Consider the following 19,212-nt stretch of genomic DNA (forward strand, 5'->3'; position numbering starts at 1 on the left):
CAAAGCGTTGACCACAGGTTTACCGGGCCACGCAAACGGGTCCTGTTAACAGGCCGTGTCCCCGGGCCATGTAAATGGGTCATGTAAACGGGCAATGTAACCGGGCCCTGTAAATTAACCGTGTTACCGGGCCCTGTAAACGGGTCCTGCAACCGGGCCCTGTAAACGGGCGGCGTTACCGGGCCATGTTAACGGGTCTTGTAAACAGGCAATGTAACCAGGTCCTAAAACTGGGCTCTGTAACAGGGACCTGTCAACGGACCGTGTAACCGGGCCATGTAAACGGGCACTGTAGCCGAGTCCTGTAACTGGGTCCTGTAACTGGGCCGTGTAACCGGGCCGTTTTACCTAGTTATGATAAATAGCTTTTCCCGCAGAATAACAGACTACTGTTAATGCTGTACATACATCAGAAAACTCGGTGAACGTTTTTTTGCCCACCGGTTTTTTGCCCGACCTGTTGCCCGACAAATTCTGATACAATCGCTACCAAACTTGGTTTAAACGCCAGAAAAAGCTAGAAATATTTTTATTTTGTATCAACCACGCCATGGGCGCATACAGCCTTCTCAAAGTTATACGAAATAAGGGCAGATTGTTTGATCGATTGTCTTGAGGAATGTCTATGATAAATTGATAACACCATTCGATCTAATTTAAGTCTGAGCTAAAATATCGTAACTGTCGGGTGAAAAACAAAAAAAGCCGTTTCATGTATTATTATTACTTTTCGAACATTAACGTTTGCAATCAAAATTTTTTATGGTAATTTTTAGTACAGTACAGAGAACGCAAGGTCTGCTGTCATTGGTGACAGCTCCTATGATGAACGCATATTACAAACGCAACCGGTAGCCATAAAACCAGAGGATATCCGTTTAGTTTCTGGGAATCTCTCCGATTGGTGCTTAAGTTTCGAAGAACTTTCATCATTTTTCGCCGTACTTCGACTGTGCTGAAGGTTTAGCTTCGTTTAGTTACGTCTTAGTCTTCTACGAATTAGTTAGTCCTATACGAATTTCAGTTGGCATACATCATAGGGTTTTGAAAGGTTTAAAACGCTGCATAGAATTATCCTTTTACGCATTATAGTTTAGCCAATCACGTACTAGGCTGAACAGCAGATTGACGCGCGATAGTTTATCCAACGCAGGCATATCGCAACAGCGTGCCGTTTGACGAAGAAGTATCCTTTTTCCTGATATACTGTAAAAGATCAAGCGTTGTAATCGCAGCTAAAATATGTCTTCCAATCAGCGATCGACGCTGGAAGAAAGTCCAGAAGAAAAAACCAAGCACGAATATGAGTCGCGTCGGTCTGAGGACAATGAATACGACAGTGATGAAGGTACGTTTTAAAGCGGTTGCTTCATACTTTAGACTGATCATGGATTTTACATTCTTTAGATACGGACGAGGCTAGCGAGACGGAGTCAGGATCGTCGACGAACCAGCGCACGATAGACGAACAAAGGGAGTTAAAGGAGCAGATATACCGGGAAAAACTAGCTGACCTCATGCATGAGATGGAGCTGTTGAAGATGAGAAAGCACCCCGATTACCTGCGCCGCGTCGAGACACTAACGGTGGAACTAGAAGACCGTTTGATGCTCAACGAATTGCACCGAGACCACCAGCTCCAGTGGGCCCAACGAGAATACGAGAAAGATATTGTGGAGGCCGAAAAGGAGTTTCAGGAAGAAGAAGCGAAGCTCAAAGAAAGGTTGATTGCCAAGTGTGAGAATGACAAGAAGCTGTTTTTGCGAGAGTTTGCCGCGATGAAATTGCGGTCGAAGCGCCTCGATGGCGACTCGATCGATGTTGAGCCCGTTACGCGAAAATTGCGTTCTGATTGGAAGGAGCCGCTTCCGGTGCCAGAGAAGCGGCGCAAACTGGCCCCCAGAAAGCTCGTTTTTCTGCTCGACAAAAAGGAGATCGAACATGACCTGGAGCTCGTATTTGGTGGCAAACCGCCCCATTCCGGGAGTTCGCAGCAGTATGATATAAACGAAGGTGCTTCGACCAGTAGCGGTGGTCTAAGTGGAGTTGAGCCGGTCACGCGAAAATTGCGTTCTCATTCAAAGAAGCCGCTTCCGGACCTGAAGCAATATGATATAAACGAAGGTGCTTCGACCAGTAGCGGTGGTCCAAGTGGAGTTAATCCTTCTACACCGCCCCGTTCCGGGAGATCGCGGCAAAATGGTATAAACGAAGGTGCTTCGACTAGTACCGGTGCAGGTGCAAGTGGAAATAATCCTTCCACGTCGGCGCACAGCTCGGGTTTAAACTCTGGCGGTTTGGGTTATGCCACTGGTCAATCGTATTCCAATCTGAATGGAGCTTTAACATCAGGTGCACGCAGATCTCGAACAGTAAGCAATATTGCGCTGCACTGAAATGCGTCTTATGTGTTACGTTACATTGGTCATGTAATTGAATGGCTTTTCTTTCCTTATCTTCCAGAACCAAAGCTACAATAGACAGCCATCCAGCTCTCGAAAACCGTCGCATTCACTCTTGCGGCAGCAACGTTTGAGTGTGGCACGCATCGAGGATGGTAGGCTGTGGTATGCTCGCCGTTGGTTTTTCCGTGGCCAACCAGTGTATGTGGAAGGGATAGGTAGATCTCCACTCTCGGGTATTATAACAGCGATTGGCGCCGATGACATTTGGGTGAAGAAACCATCAGACGGCAAAAAGGTGTGCATCTTCCTTTCGCACCTGCGCCAAGGAAAAGTTTCGATTAAGCGACGTGGCAACTAATTGCTACTACTAACTATCTAAATAAGCTCTTGTCAGCATATGTTGCTAAACTCTATCGAGCTCTATTAGTTAATGAATTTTCTTATTTCGAATTCTTCCATTAAACGTTACTATATTGAATTTTAGCAAATGGACATATCATTACATTTAAATCATCATTAAACACAAGACAATGAATTAAAATCTTGTTTATACAAAAACTTATTGACTTAATCAATTGATAAAGGGCACAGTCCGAAAATATATACATCGACAAAATATTTTACTGGTTTCTCTACAAATGTACCACATCGTTTTTGGCAATAAGGCTCAGTTCAAGATCTTTGTTTTTTTGCATGTACCAAACTATTCGTATAGTTAGTTACCGTTAGCTTGAAAATTCAACTTTTATCCTTAGCTGAGGGGTGTAGTAAAATACTACAAATAGATTACTCAAACAGATCAAACTGTGGAACTGATCACTTACGAATTCAAGATCGCCTGCTCCAGCGCCGATATCTCCCTTCTTGTCGCCTAGACCAGCCTGCTGCATACAACGGTAAGCCTGTCGGTCCTCTCCGCTCTTGGATCCATCCGGACGCGGTCCAGCCTGTGTGCGGGCACGCTTTGGTTCCGAGCGGGCAGCGCGCTTCAAGGTGGAGGGCACAATCTCCGAAGGAAGGTGCAGGTACGCACGAAGATATTCAATACCCTCGTTGGTAAGGTACCAATAGCAGTGGCGCCAGGCGAACTGCTCCTTCACGAAGTTCTTGGACTTCAGCGATTGCATCGTCTTGATGACATGGAGGTTGGGAATGGTCTCCAGTTCGGGATGCTTTGGGGCATAGACATCCTTCTGTGCTACCAGCACTCCTTCCTTGAAGAGGTGCTCGTAGAAGGCGACTCGGTGTGCTTTGGGCATGAACATCTTTCTTGATGTAGGTTGTATCCTTAGACTACATAGACTACATTTTCTATCGGGTTTATCAACAGATTCACTCGTCACAGGCGTTAAAATCACCGCTCATTCACGAATCACTGTTACTAGGAAGCCATTGGTATGAACAGTGGACGTTTTGTCGCCTTTTCCCGTACATTTTAATCAATTTTCTATGACCTTGGCAAGAGAATCGGTCACCCGAACCGACTCGGCCGAATCGGTTCGACCAGCTGTGCTACCTCCTACGAAACCGCGAATTATTCGCTCCTGTTACTTTGGCAAATTTTGGCCAATTTTTGGAGCCGATTTTTTAAGCTGAAAAATTTAATTTTTTCAGCATTTACTCAAATAACTCTTTTTGGGTGATTGAAAGATGTGTAAAACAAATAAATCTTTTCAGATAATTTAATGCTTACTTACCTCCTTACCTAAAGGGATTAAAATTATTTAGAATGACCTTATATGAGAACCTGTGAACGTACAAAATTGTGTAACAACTACTGCATTTAGCCTCTACAGTCTTGCGATTCGTCTTCTTATGGCCTATATAAACGTTTTTTATAACATTTGTTTATAAAACAACTAATGAGACTTCATGTTTTCACGTACAAAAGGCATTTCTTACAGTGCTAAAATCCGCATTAGAACATGTCTAAATACAATTGGAAACTGTTAATTTATTTGTAACATACTTAAACTACAGTTTACTCACAGGTAACGACAAGCAAGAGAAGCTGATAGCTGTTTTCTTTTCTTCCGCGAAGAGTAAAGTTAGGACAAGTAAATCTATTATTCTAAAACAATTGGTTTTACCGCGCGCGGTAATAATCGTACGTAAAACGTTTGCGCACGATTTTCGACGTCTTATACTTCGCCGACGTCACACTCGCAAGTCAATTTGGCTGATTGGAGGACGACGGGGATCGAAAGGACATAGGAATCCCTTCCCGACATCATCTTACGTCGCCGCGCACGCGTAGCACCAAAAACTAATCCGGAAGTTTGTTGGCCTACATTTCCAAAGCAAAATTGTTTTCTTAGGAATCTTTGGCCTCCTGAAGACCGAGAAGAGGCACGGTATCAACGGTGCTCGGTTCCATGATGCCTCGAACTACACACACACTGGAAATCGAAGATTGGAGAGGTCACAGAAGGGACAGAAACTCCGGTCTGTCATCATGGAAATGAAGGTTGATCGGGAGGCGAGGACGATTGAAGTAACCATTTAGGTCCAGCAAATTTTGTCACACGGACGACGTCAAGAGCCTGGCGGTTTCGCTTTCCACGCAGCGGAGCGTTTGTGACGGGCACCAAGGACGTGTTGCTGCCGCTGTATCTCATTGACGACGCTCTCCGCTTGAAGGTGGTCCAGATCCGGGCGGTCAAATTTGTAGCCCATCGCAAAGGATCCCAGCTGTTGATCTGCATCGACTTTCCGGCTAGCCTTGAGCCGATCGGTATCGGCCAGATTGATATCCTGTGGTCACCGGCAACGGATCAGCAAGTGCATCTATTTAGTGACCTCAGCACGGACTGTAGTCGTGGGGCTCGCTTTCGCATCGGTTGCTGGACAAGTTCTCACCCTAAAATGTAAGAAACAACAAGGCCGCCTATCCGTACGAGTGTCGGTAAGAAATCAGGTTCCTTAAGATATTGTAACTCCTCCACTGTGTTCATTTCCGTTTACTCCACTGACTTTCCCACACGCAGGAACTTTACGATGAAGGAAAGCTTCTGGTTCGCGTTGACCTCGTTCACCTCACAAGGTGGTAGTGAAGCTCCGAAGGCAGCAATCGGGTTCTCGGGGCGAACTCTGGTCGCTGCCTACTGGCTGTTCGTGATGCTCATGCTCACGACGTTTACCGTAAACCTTGCCGCGACCCTCACGGTGGAGCGCATGCAAACACCGGTCCAGTCGCTTGAGTAATTGTCGCGCCAGAACCGCATCAAGTACACGGTCGTGCAGAACACGGACACACATGACTACTTCTGCAACATGAAAAACGCCGATGACGTGCTGTACCAGATATGGCGCAATCTGACGTTCTCGAGCGGCAACGATCAGGCGCAGTTCTGATCATTCTCGCCGCCATCGAGTGCGGCGGACGGCTTCCGGTGAGTAAACGAGCGTCTCAATGCGGACTTCGCCTTCATACACGATTCGGCCGAGATCAAGTACGAGATTCTGCGCAACTGCAACTTCACCGAGGTGGGCGAGGTGTTTGCCGAGCAACCGTAGACGTGTTGCTGCCATTGTTTCTCATTGACGACGCTCTCCGCTTGAAGGTGGTCCAGATCCGGGCGGTCAAATTTGTAGCCCATCGCAAAGGATCCCAGCTGTTGATCTGCATCGACTTTCCGGCTAGCCATAAACCGATCGGTATCGGCCAGATTGATATCCTGTGATCACCGGCAACGCATCAGCAAGTACGTCTATTTGTATGAACCACTGGCTGTGGTTGTGGGGCTCTCTTTCGCATCGGTTGCTGGACAAGTTCTCGCCCTATAGTGCAAGAAACAACGAGGCCGCCTATCCGTACGAGTGTCGGTAAGAGATCAGGTTCCCTAAGATATTGTTATTCCTCCACTGTGTTCGTTTCCGATTACTCCACTGACTTTCCCACACGCAGGAACTTTACGATGAAGGAAAGCTGCTGGTTCGCGTTGACCTCGTCCAGTCCCTTGACATGATTACTTCCGGAACATAAAGAACGACGAGGACGTGCTGTACCAGATGTGGCGCAATCTGACGCTCTCGAGCGGCAACGATCCGGCGCAGTTCTGGGACTATCTGATCAAGGAACAGTACGCGGCGGACGGCTTCCGGCGAGTAAACGAGCGTCTCGATGCGGACTTTGCCTTCATCCACGATTCGGCTGAGATCAAGTACGAGATTCTGCGTGGTGATGAAGCTCCGAAGGCACTCTCCGGGCGAACTCTGGTCGCTGCCTACTGGCTGTTCGTGGTGCTCATGCTCGCGACGTTTACCGTAAACCTGGCCGCGTTCCTCACGGTGGAGCGCATGCAAACACCGATCCAGTCCCTTGAGCAACTGTCGCGCCAGAACCGCATCAAGTACACGGTCGTGCAGAACTCGTGCACACATGAATACTTACGCAACATGAAGAACGTCGAGGACGTGCTGTACCAGATGTGGCGCAATCTGATGCTCTCGAGCGGCAACGATCAGGCGCAGTACCGCGTCTGGGACTATCCGATCAAGGAGCAGTACATCAACATTCTCACCGTCATCGAGTCGGCCGAGCCGGTGGCAAGTGCGGCGGACGGCTTCCGGCGGGTAAACGAGCGGCTCGATGCGGAGAGCCTCGGTGGGGCGTTCATCGCGACGCTGGTCGGGCTGGCGCTGGCCATGATCACGCTGTTCGGCGAGGTGCAAAGGTGCCATCGGCGCAAAGAGCGGGCCAGAACCATCTTCGAACGCCTAAAAAGGAAGATCGAGCGAGGATTAGGGTTAGAAGATTAGGTGTACACAATCATGTAGGTTTTTTGGGGTATTTTTGTAACGTACCTTAATATTTGATGAACAGGACACGGTAGGGGGCAATAACGTCCTTCCGGCAAGTAAAAATGCCTTGATAGACATAAAAAGAACGTAAAACTTACGTGAGGATAGTAAATACACATGGTTTTACGCGAATCAAAACAAGTCACTTTGACAGAGTGGCGGTGACAGGTGAGAGGGCTTAGTGACAGATGTAATTGTGATTAAGCTGCGTTTCCACAATAAAAGTATTAATGCTCCTGATTGACGTTCAAATCACACTAGGATGAACAATTGAGGTTATTATGATTGGAAGGACCGAAAAGACGCTGACTGTTTGTTTTTTCGTCGCTGTGCCATACAAAAGGTAAAAACAAGACTTTGGAAAAAAGGAAAAAAACTGGCTGGCCGTCTCGACGATCCATTTCGACTGGGCGCCTCCATCGACTATTCAAATTTATCCGTTTTAAACTTGTTTCTGCGCTATCTTTACGTATCTTGCACGAAGTCAATTTTACGGAATCTGAAAAAGCTAAAACAGTTTTAATGGTATTCGAACATGGTTATGATTGCTGTGTTTGGATAATGACCAGATTCAATGGAAGGAAAATCGATGCTCGACAAACAACCGACTCCTGTCAAGTCTCTCGGAGTTCCGCAAAACCGAAACGAAAAGCAATAAATGAGTATGCCGGGCCCTTTTCTTCCGGAACACCGCAATCTCGCTAGCTAGAAAGCATGCAATCCATTGCCCAAAAGGGTTCGGGCTGTCATCGTCGGCAGCAGGTTTATTGCCCGTGCCATAAGTGTCTATCTAATTGAACAATTTTTGATTGACTACCAAAACTTGGACGCGCTGTTGCTGTTGGAGGGATTGAGTTCGCGTGCGGAGTACCCCATTTCGGGGCGTGCGTGCACGCCTAAGGTTCGGTTGGGTTTTGGTTCCGATTTCGTTTCAAGGACTCGCTCTGGCCGCCTTCGATTTTGGGCTACAGGTTGAAGCGACAGATACGAACGATGTTGACGTGGAAGTATCGTAAAAAATGGATATTGCCAAAGCTATAAATTTCAATCATACCGACCGACGACGGTTGCGGGGTTGTTCGCGATATGGTGGTGTGGGGGGAAAGGAAAATTGTTGGAAGGTTTCCCGGTACACCATTTCAGCTTAGCATTTCGATCCGACCGCGGGCAAATGCATAAATTAGTAAATGAGACCAGATACCCGCACGACCAGCCTATGTTTGCTGCTGGTATTTGCCGTCCGTCGGTTGGCCGTTTTGATTTAGCTGCTTTCGCAAACTATCCATCGTTGTTCGAGTTCTCGGTGTCGCCTTACTTTAGTCGGTGTCCCATTACGCAGACTGGTTGACGGGTTTGACTTTTCCGGCCGCAACGTTTGCCAAGAAAATCGGCCGCATAAATCCCGTGCGGGGCCAGGAGCAGGATTACACGTCGGGCAGTTGATATTTTAAACTGCCCGTTCGATTAGGGTTGCTTGCCAGATATTCGTATGCTCCGATTATATTTTTAAACTACGTAGTCATCGTAGACATGCAGGCGAAACAGTAATTCGTGTTTTCCCTAATCTCAAACAAGCATATCTATAAACTGAATGTTAGCTCTAGCTCTCATTCATTTGCGTTAAATTCGATATCAGCTTTTTACTTTAACTTTACGCTCCATACGATGAATAAAAGCCTCAATCATAACAGCAAGCCGCGGAAATGTTTCTTCAGCTGTTTGTCCAACACAGTTTCCCAACATCACCTTTCATCCTCCAGATGAAGCTGTTTCTCTGGTAACTCTTTGACAAACTAACTCATCGAACACCAGGTTGAAAAAGGTAAAAACATGAACTACATGAAACATATGCTGCGGATATGCAGTGCAGGAGCTATTAATAGTGTACCCGCAAGGGATACAGTGTGGCGCATGCTTGTAAGGGAAGTTGGAAAATTGAATAATAAAGGAAATGAAATTGGAAGATTAAATTAAATAACTAATCCGAACAAAGCAACTGGCTTTGCTATGGTTTCATTTGATTGACTTGGTATTTGTTTCTTAGTTTCATTGTTCGATTTCGTTTGCTCCAAAGTGAAGTCTGTACGAATGGAACGCACTGTGAATTCCAAGTCCAAGTCTCTTCGCCTTGCACTCGCCGCACATATGTGCAAACAACCAGATGCACCTGCGTTATGCCAGAACGATTAATGCAAACGTCTTGCGTCCGACATGGGCTGCTTGTTTTTCCACCGCACGGCCCTTTTTCACGTGTAACGTGTTGGCCGGAGCGCGTGGAAGAGTTGAACAACCGTTCAGTTGAAAGGCGAATGTTTGTGGCATGTGGTCTTAACACAACTTTGCTTGCTTGGCTGGTTCATTTTCTTTTCTTGAAAACTTTTAACCTAAGTTGATGGAAAACATCAAAGGGTGTCCAGGGTTTTCGAACCTGTAGCGGAGAACTCTTTCAACGTGTCGGACCGTAACGAACGTCGTAATACGCTTCGGCAGCGAAAGGAGATGGGAAAACTTGTTGCTGGAGTTTTCCCATTGTCGTCGGTCAGCCCGAACGCTTTCCCTTCGCTCTCGTGGTCTCGTGTCGTGCGAGCCCCTCGTTGGATACGATGTTTTCACACCAACCCGCTGCGGGCTCGGGAACCTTCTCGTGCGCGCATTCGCACTGAATTATGTGTGTGTGTGTATGTGTTTGTGTGTATGAGAGAGAGAGAGAAAGGCAAACCGCGGCCATGGAGTGTGCCGAAAGGACACCAACGTGCTGGGACCGACGTCACGCGATTGAAAGAAAGGACATACTGCGGAAAAACCCGGTCGTACCGCGTGCAAACCCGAATCCGAGAAGTTTGTGACTTTTCCCTGTGGCTTCGGTTGTGCTTTTTCCCTTCGTAATTATTTTCCTCTCTCGCGCCTTCTCCGTTTCTCCCGCGGGTTCCGAGAAACTATGGCCTTCTGCGCACATTTTCTCTTGAATTTCCCGGAACCTTTCCCGTTCGCGACACCGGTCCGGTGGGAAGTGAAGAGAAGAGGTGGGCCGGGCAAAGTGGTGGCTTACGGCTGGAGTCGCACGTCCTCGAGGCATTCCACGGGGAGTCAGGAAAAACTGAAAGAGCAAAACAAAGGGAGAAAAATGGAAACTCTGTGGAAAATCTTGAACTTCGCACGCAGCAGCAGTTCGGGTGGCTCCGGCAGAGAAGTAAGGGGAGGGGGCAGGGGGGGGGGGGGCGACAAAGGGGTGGGGAAGGAAGGAAAAACTTTGTTTTGTTTTGTATTCGCTCTCGGTGCTTTCGTGTTTTTCCACGCAGCGTCCCATCTCTTGCCATCGCGTCGTAGTACAACCTCATCTACTTTCCCGTTCTTGTGCGTTGTGCACCTTTCTCTTTCTCTCATTGCCTTGCTGTCTCGGCCCATCCTTTTTCCTCTGTTTCTTCCTACATCTTTTGTATTTTGGAACTTTCCAATCGTGCGTACGCATACGGAGGGAAACATTTTCCGGACTACAACGAGTTTCCTCGAGTGCGTCGCCCTCCCTAGGACTCACATATGTACACACACAGACACACACACACACACACGCACACGGGACACTTGAACGTTCCAGTGCATCCCAGGCATCGTACCATTCCAATTTCGCACGTAGCCACGGGCGGACGGATGTTCCGGACTTTGTTTTGGTTTCCGTTTGGACACGAGATCCACCCCAAAACCCAGCATCGTGTTCATTCCACGACCCTCCAGTGCTGGCCCCGACATGTGTGTGCGTGAATCCTTCGCCAAAATCTCCATCCTGGCCCTTCGCAAACCCTAAAACACCCCGCTGGTGCTGGGCAGAAGTTTCTATTGTTTTTCTTCGGGTGGCATTTTTCCGACGCTACGACGAACGTCGCAACTGTGCAACCACCTGTTCAGTGCAACCACTCCAGAGTGCCGGAAAGTGTGCGTGTTTTCCCTTCCGCTCCAGCCCCCCTCCCCGGGGAGGGTGAGACATCTCCTCGGACGGCAGGTGTTCCCATAGCGACTGTTCAAGGCCTAGGCGCGCCATTCAGGTGCAGGACACCAAGCGTCCAAGCGAGTGCGACCGTGTGTGTGTGTGTTTCCCAGCTGCTTCGTTACCAGGACTCTGGATAGAGAGAGATTGTGTGTGTGAGAGAGAGAGGGAGAGCGTCTAGCTGGGGCCCTTATCCGCTTCGACGGTCGCCTTTTTGGCAAGGTGCGAAATCGAGTGAAAGGTAGGGCAGGGAGGTAGGTAGGAGTAAGGGGAAGGGGCAAGGACGAGAATCTAGGGCGGGCTCCACTGCAGTGGAGCCGTAGGTCCGGTTGCGCGACGATGCGACGCGTTGTTTTGGTCAAGGCTACCGAACATTCCACCGGGCAACGACGCAGAGCCCGCGACTCCTCGGACGCGGTTTCGTATGGGGAGGAGCTATGTCCCTAAGGCGCCCCGGTGTGCTCAGCACCACACTGTGCTTACACTGTGTGCAAGAAGTAGCAAACGCGGCGAAAGTGTCAACCTGCCAACGCCACGCTGACGGCGTCGTAAAGAACGGTCTCTAGAGCGTTCGGTGAAAGCGGCAGCGAAGTGAGAGATTTATATCTATATATACGCGCACACACACACACACACGAGTGAGAAGTCGACGGTTACAGCTGATTTGGCTGACGTTGGCGATCGTCTGGTGGACCTGGACCACAAGCCACCGGGTGTCATATGTATGGTTGTGATAAAGGTGTTCGACGGCTGCTTTAAAGTTCCTGCATCCCGAAACGTTCCCGACAAGGCGTAGGATAATCGGGCGTCCTGGTGTCCCCTACCTCGTGGTCCACGGTTGAGCCATTGCCAAAAAAAAGAGCGCGACGCCCGGAATATGCGCTCATATGCGGTGCAGGGCCGACAACAACTACTACACCACGTGCGCGGCTAGGCTGCGTCCAACAAACATGGCGACGGCAGGGAGCGATGGCTGCCGGCGGGCGCAGGACGCGACGAAACGTGCCGGCGGGCGGCAACCGTTCTCCCCCGGGGGGTCACTGTTTCCTAGGGATCGGCTCGGTAGCGCCTAGAGAGGAGCGGAGATCTCACCCTGGTTGTACGGAGGGGAGCGCGATCAAGACAACCAAGACGACGACGACGACGACGGTAACGGTGACGGTGACGGTGACGGTGACGACGGTGACAAGAACCGACGGATCCGGGGCAGACGCAGTGGCGTTTGCGGTGAGCGCTAGCCGAAACCCGGGAGACCGCGACCGGACAGGTTGGCAGTTTGCAGCCGCAGTTCACGCCGAACGGTCGAGTCGACCGGACCGCGCGTCAGGCCATCGCGCGGCCATCAGCGACTACACCTGCGCCAACGTCCAGCCCAACGCGTTCGACCACGTCGATGGGGTGCTAGTGGGGTAGCAGTGTTTGTAGAGCGTTCCGTCTGGTTGTGCACTGGTAGTTTTCCTACGGTAGGCTAGAATCGAAAGAGAAGAAGCAAAGGCGTATCCAAATTTCGCGATAAACACAAGAGTAGTCAAGAGAGCTCGACGCCGACGGAGGGTTTGAGCGGCTAGGTTAGCGTTATACGCAAGAGGTGTAGGTAGGGCAGCGAACGACTTCGCTTTGGAAATACTTCGTGGGGGGGAGAGAGGAAAGGCAGGGAAAAACCATGGCGAGTGTGGGCAGCGAGAATGGTAATGGACATACCTCGAGTGAGGCTGTGAAGCTTGCGGGGGACGGCCCCGAGCGCTCCGATGATGTGGGCGCTAGTGCGACACCCACCGGCAGTGAACCTCCCAAGGAGGCTGTGCAGGTTCCGGTGCCTGCAGCGGTCCAGTACCCCCCGGAGCGGGTGGCAAAGTTCAAGGGCGAGCTGCTGGAGTTCCTCGGGGATCTGGTGCCGCCGGAGCGGGCCCCCTGGGACATTGCGGTGTTCGAGGGCCTGGGGCGTGGGCTGGTGGCGACACGCGACATCGCCGTCAACGAGCTGATCTTCCTGGACCGGCCGATCCTGGTCGGGCCGCGCGTCAACAACTACGACGTGATCTTCTGCGCCAGCTGCTGCCGTATCCTGCGCAAGCTGCACCTGTGCAGCGGTGGCTGCCGGCTGCCGATGTGCGCCCAGTGTGACTTCAGTGTCGGCGAGGCGTCGCCGCACGCCGCCGAGTGCCGGCTGATCCAGAGCTGGCAGCCGAAGGACGCCGGGCGCTACTCGAAGAACATCCTGTACGCGCTCACCTCGATCCGGGGCTTCCTGCTGTCCGAGCGCGACCGCTCGCTGGTGCTGCAGATGGAGGGCCATCCGCCGCGCAAGGAGATGACGACGGAGATCGAGCGGCTGCTGAAGGACGGCTACTTCCAGAACCTGGACGGCGAGGGCGCGGACGTCCGCTACCTGCGCCAGCTGGTCAACGTGCTCAACACCAACGCGTTCGAGACGAGCCGGATCGTGGCGGACGAGGAGAACAACGACCACGAGATCATCCTGCGCGGGCTGTACATCCTCGGGGCGCTCATGAACCACTGCTGCCGCCCGAACGTGCGCTACGTGTTCGACAGCGAGCTGCGGATGCGCGTGTACGCCTCGCGGCCGATCCGCGCCGGCCAGCAGCTGCTCAACAACTACTCCAAGATCCTGTGGGGCACGCAGCATCGCATCATACATCTGTGCTTCTCGAAGTGCTTCCTGTGCTCCTGCGAACGCTGCAAGGATCCGACGGTGAGTTCCGAGCACATCAACCGGAAGACCTCGATCAAACGAAACCAATCAAGCGCAATCATCAACATCCTCTCGCATCGGGAGTGTGGGGCTAAATAGGCTTGCAGCAATCGAGCTTGATTGATGAACAATTATCCAATGCTTGACGGTACTCGGGTCTGGCAACCGCAAGAACACCGACACATAAAAGACTCTGCTGAGATTACTAAGGACCGAAGCCTAATGAGAATTCTGGCACACCTCTGCCACCTCGTGGTCCAGCCTCTATACAGAAACCTCTTCAAGTTGACTTTATGGAACCTCGCGATCTTGGCCAAACATCTCCTGTCTTTCGCCGCTGCATCACGTCTATTCTCAGACGAGGCAGCTGTCAATAGTCTTCGCGAGGTATCGCTTTCTGACGTCGGTCGGGTTTTTGTTTGTTTTGGAAACCAGGTGACTGCAACTGTCGGGGCTAATGTTTGATAGGTACCTGCCCCACCCACGTCACCAAGTCGACCGACCCGAGGTACAATGTACGTGTCTATCTCGACGTCTCGCTCGACAGTAATACTTGAGAGGGTTTTTCGTGGAATCTAACATTCCTTGCGTAGGTAGTTTGTTTCGCAACTTTCGAGATATCGCATTCAGAACTTGAGACACCCGGCTTTAGCGAAAAGGGCAGTGTTCGATGAAACTGTAGCTCCATGCAGGATGCATCGTACCCCGCGCTCCCTTTCGTTCCGGGCCGGGTATTTGTATGTATTTCCCTGGCGAGATGCTGTTCAGCCCAGTTACTGAAGACTACCTGTGCTCAAACCCAAACCCTACGGTTTTCCCCCATTCCAGTTGGATGCGGAAGAGTCCGTGTTGCATGCTGAAGGAAAGATAACTCTTCGTATCCACCCGCTCCGCTCCGCTCCGGGACTCAACCAGTCCACACCTCCTGTGGGGTTGTGTTTTACTAGCTTCAACTTTCAACAACCCCGACGCTGCTGCTGACGATCTGATAACGGACGGAACGAAAAATAAAACTAAGACCCCGTGAGCTGAGCGGGGCACGGGCAGGCGATGGGGTAGGTTATTTTGAGAAGTTTTTATGAGACCGGGATCGATATTTTTGGACGCCCGTGTACCGACGTCGGTGTATTTCTTTTCCGTGTGTTTTCGGGCAGTTTTGCCGCGTTCCGCCCGACGGTGGGGAAGGGAGGGACGATGGGGTTTTGCGTCCTCCACATGTGCATATGTTTACGTTGAGCACCGGTCGGTTAGGAAGTTGTACCCCTGTACCCCGGCGGGGCGAGGAGGTTTTCTTTAATTTTAATCTCCTCCTCACCAGATGGGAAGGAAGAAGTTTTTCCCCGGGGAAACGCGAGGATAACCTGCGCGCGCGCTCGGAAGCGTCCAAGGGGAGGGGGTGTGGGCCGAGGGTTAACCCCGACCTGGTCTCCCCCGTTTGCGTGAAAGATTACATTTTCGATTTTCATGCTTCGAGCTGGGCGCTCGCATAGGAGATATATGTTTTGCCCCCCTTTTTTTCAAATACCGGCCAAAATAAACTACCACTTTGACACCGTTTGACAGCTGGCGTGAGGGGGGAGGGGTGGGGGGGGAGGAGGGTGTGGCGTTGCGGTAGAGTTGTGGACGTGGACGTTACTAACGGCGACAAATGGTGGTTTTAATTACCGTCACCTTTCACGTCGCGGAAAAACGTTGGGGAAAAATGGCGTAGGCGACGCATTCGGCATTCGGAAAAATCCGATCGGGGGATTAGGAGTATGTCTACACCGACCGCCTGCTACCACACGGATGCATCTCACAAGGCCCAAGGGGGGACATGCAGGTGTTGTGTCCTCGTCTGCAATCGCTGTTATTTTCCCGCACGAATATAAATGTGACGAGCGAATTTTCCCCCTTGCTAGACGAAAACAGGGACGAACGCACGCACTCTCGCATTTCCATTTCCTGTTTGGCCCTCCCCCCCACCCTACACCATCCCACCGCATTTCAGACGTCAAGTTTCCGGTGTATTCAAATGCTATCCGTCAGCCATTGCGCTTGCCCTGTTCGAGGGATGGCTGTCTTCCAAATCGTGCAACATTTCAAAAACCCGAATTCAAAACACTTCACAAGCTACGAATCAATCACCTTTCAAACCGTCCGGTCGGTTCAGGTTAAAGCTATTTATGGCCATAGCTTTTGGCAACCTCCGGTGACCGATCCTCCGGCGTGTGTTTGTGTGTATGTGTGTGTGTGTGTGTGTGTGTACGCTTCTGAATGATGGGTTAGGCGTGTCTTTTTAATTGCTTTAAAACTAGAAGGTGTCTTTTGCAACGGTTTTCCTGATAAACCCTCGACGTCCGTTTGCTGAGGAACATTCAAGCCCTCCCTATCGAACACTTGCGGCTCGAATGGAGTTAGTTTGAAGTTTCTAAAGCTAGGCTCTATGGTGTTTAACACTAGGTAGACCAAGCAACTCACTTTTCAAACACAATTATATTTCGTGTTATTTGCTTCTACGTGCAGTGAATGAAAGAGCTGAAGTAAGGAATGACTAGTGAAGTTAGCCGAACAAAACCAAACGGCTGAGTTGACAGACTGGTTTTCTACTATTTGTTTTAAAAGAACTCCTTCTACTGTTATTGTCTCTTAAAAGTTGAGGCTTATTAATTCTAGCATGCTTCGAGTAGTTTGACTATGTTTTGTAGTTGTGATTTGCAAACCCTGGCAGGACATATTGTTCTTTAATCCTTTTGAATGGAGCTCGTTGACTGTAGATCTCCTTGTTTCAGGTATAAGTTACGAGCTTTCCAAAGGGTACGGTGTAGAAGCCCACTTTGCGTTGGGGCCTAGGCGAGGTTATAAATATTCCAGGCAAAGTTATTTTATAAAAAATAAGGCCACGAAACGGCGTTTGCAGGCTGAACGAAGCTGAACGACGGAGAGCTGTTGGCTTCGGTCACGGCATCGAGGACCTGTTTCAGTAAAAATGCTTATCATAGCACGAAACTAGCGCTCGGCACGAAACGTCCCCGAAGCACGGCATGCGAGGCACTTAAAATTGCCATTTAAAATCATTAGAGACCGACTTGGGTGAAGGAAGGGTTGGGTGTGTGTGTGTGTGTGTGTGTTTGGCAGGCGGGAATGGAGGTTGTTTATGGTTTCGTAGGTTTCGTAAAACGGAAGGCCAGAAACACGCTCACGCAACCGCTGGGGGTTTGCTCTTTTCACCGGCAGGAGTTCGGCACGTACCTCGGGGCGCTGAAGTGCGTACGGGAGAGCTGCCCGGAGGGGCGCCTGCTACCGATCAACCCGCTGAAAATCTCGTCCCTGTGGCGCTGCGACCGGTGCGACCTGAAGATGGACAACATTAAGGCAACGAAAATCCAGGAGATCGCCGGCCGGATGATACTGAACAACGCGATCAAGCGCGAGTCCAGCTACATCATCGACTACCTGAACGACCACCTGGTGCGGTTTCTGCTGCCGACGAACCAGTTCACGGTCGAGCTGAAGCTGCAGGCGATCAAGAAGATCCAGGCCGACCGGCCGGTGGCGGAGCTGCGCGAGAAGGAGCGCTACTGCGTCGAGATCCTGGACATCCTGGAGCGCCTGCAGTACGGCGAGTGCTTCGTCAAGGGTGTGCTCTGCTACGAGCTGTTCGTCACCCGCGTCACGCTGGGTCAGGTGCCGAGCGAGAGTGGTGTAAGTAGTTGCCTCTACGGATATTCTGCGGCTTCAGCTCCTGGCTCCCGGAGTTCCTACAACTGGCAGCTCTTCTCGATCTAACACGTTGCCTTCCTATTTCCCCTATACAGAACACCACGGAGGAGTTAAATCTGGAGCATCTGCGGACCGCCTGGCAAATCCTTGGCCCCAGCGGAAACCGGCCCAAGGACCTGCAGCAAATGGTTGTGAAGTACGGCGTCGGCTGTGAACCGCTCGATTGAATCCCCCCCCCCCCCCCCCCACCCCTCCCTCACGCCCGAGGGAGACTTTACCGGTTTTTTCGGCGACGACCATCTCCCGTTTGGTCAGCACAGAAAACGAGCGCTCACAGTTTCCTGCCGTTCCTCAACGTATTCTTGTAAAAAAAAACGAACAAAAACACACATATCGCAACACCTCGCAGAAGAAGACACGTCTGTTGGTTTTCACCTGTTTTTCACTCGGCACTTAAGCAAACTGGAGGCGATGCGGAAGGACCTGTGTTTTTCCCGAGATTAGGAACGCTCAAATGAAAAGACTCAGGCTGCAGGTGCAAGAACAGAGGGAGAGTTCAACGCTGCTCCACGGACCAGAGAGGAGGAGGTTAGGCTAGACAGAGAGAGAGAGAGAGAGAGAGGGGCGACGCTGCATAAAGGGTATTTTAATTTTTACAAATTCCGATGGCTATGAAATGCGCAAACAAATGCGATCGTGTGGGTTTCAACAAAATATACACCGAAGGGCACAGGAGCTATAATAGGAGTAAACATTATGCAAAACATTAGTCTAGGCAAATCAATATTTAAAATAGGAGCTGAGAAGGCGATGGGGGAGTTAGGACAGGAAGGAGATGTCGGTTGTGCAATAATTGGAATGATTGCAAAACAGCTAGTTGGCAGCATATACGACGCAAACCTGCGGGTGCCAAGTTCGAACGTTGTCCTTTCGTTTCCAGTGTTTGAACGGTGAAAAGTGTACACCTCCTACACACGCACACCCATACACACGCAACAAACGCGCACAAGCGAAATGTGTGGAAAGCCGGTAGACTTCCGAGGTTTGGTTTGAAGAGCACGTTTGATACTTCAACCACTTTTGGCACCGCGTGGTTTGGTGGCGCATCGACATTTCCCCAATATCTGGGGCGTGAGTATTTACTTGTGTATGTGTGGGTGTGTGTGTGTGCTAGAGGAAAACTCTGTTGTTTCCGATCAGGATGCTCGAAGAAATCGACTTCTTGTGCTGGAATGGCGAGAGCCTGAATACTAAAAAAGACGGTGTGGTAAAAGGCTACTCTCCCTTATCCTACAGCTGACCCGTTCGATGCTGCAGCCAGTGCTGGGATCGGAGAGGGCTGGACAAATTTACTCCTTTTCCCTTTCACCACGGCTCCCCTTTTTACGGAGACAATATTTCAAAATTAATCAAGTAATAACAATTAACCGTTCCCGTTCCTGGCATGGCGTAACGCTCCACGAAGCGCGTCCATGGCCAACTTTCGAGAATTGATAATCACCCCTAAACACCTACACACACACACACACACACACACTTACAACACAACAGTTTTTTACAAATCTCTTGTCGTTTTTTATCCACAAATTCGGATTCCTCCCTTTTTC

General features: G+C 50.4%; 3 protein-coding genes and 1 pseudogene across 3 annotated transcripts; 3 read left to right on the top strand and 1 right to left on the bottom strand.

Annotated features, from left to right (window-relative positions):
- Positions 1-1,242: 1,242 nt before the first annotated feature.
- LOC131290414 (breast cancer metastasis-suppressor 1-like protein) lies at positions 1,243-2,763 on the top strand. The gene is made up of 4 exons (XM_058319569.1): positions 1,243-1,348; positions 1,408-2,372; positions 2,464-2,557; positions 2,651-2,763. The coding sequence occupies exons 1-4, from the start codon at positions 1,243-1,245 to the stop codon at positions 2,761-2,763; spliced, it is 1,278 nt and encodes a 425-aa protein (XP_058175552.1).
- A 262-nt stretch (positions 2,764-3,025) lies between these two features.
- LOC131290416 (small ribosomal subunit protein eS10B-like) lies at positions 3,026-3,670 on the bottom strand. The gene is made up of 2 exons (XM_058319571.1): positions 3,230-3,670; positions 3,026-3,037 (listed from the first exon to the last, which is right to left on the bottom strand). The coding sequence occupies exons 1-2, from the start codon at positions 3,668-3,670 to the stop codon at positions 3,026-3,028; spliced, it is 453 nt and encodes a 150-aa protein (XP_058175554.1).
- Positions 3,671-4,860: 1,190 nt separating this feature from the next.
- On the top strand, positions 4,861-5,921 carry LOC131290417 (ionotropic receptor 25a-like; annotated as a pseudogene).
- A 6,932-nt stretch (positions 5,922-12,853) lies between these two features.
- On the top strand, positions 12,854-17,832 carry LOC131290420 (SET domain-containing protein SmydA-8). Its single transcript, XM_058319573.1, has 3 exons — positions 12,854-13,903; positions 17,120-17,587; positions 17,701-17,832. Exons 1-3 carry the CDS (start codon positions 12,854-12,856, stop codon positions 17,830-17,832), a joined length of 1,650 nt encoding a protein of 549 aa, XP_058175556.1.
- Positions 17,833-19,212: the final 1,380 nt, after the last annotated feature.

The sequence above is a fragment of the Anopheles ziemanni genome, chromosome X (assembly GCF_943734765.1).
Source record: "Anopheles ziemanni chromosome X, idAnoZiCoDA_A2_x.2, whole genome shotgun sequence".
NCBI lineage: Eukaryota > Metazoa > Arthropoda > Insecta > Diptera > Culicidae > Anopheles > Anopheles ziemanni.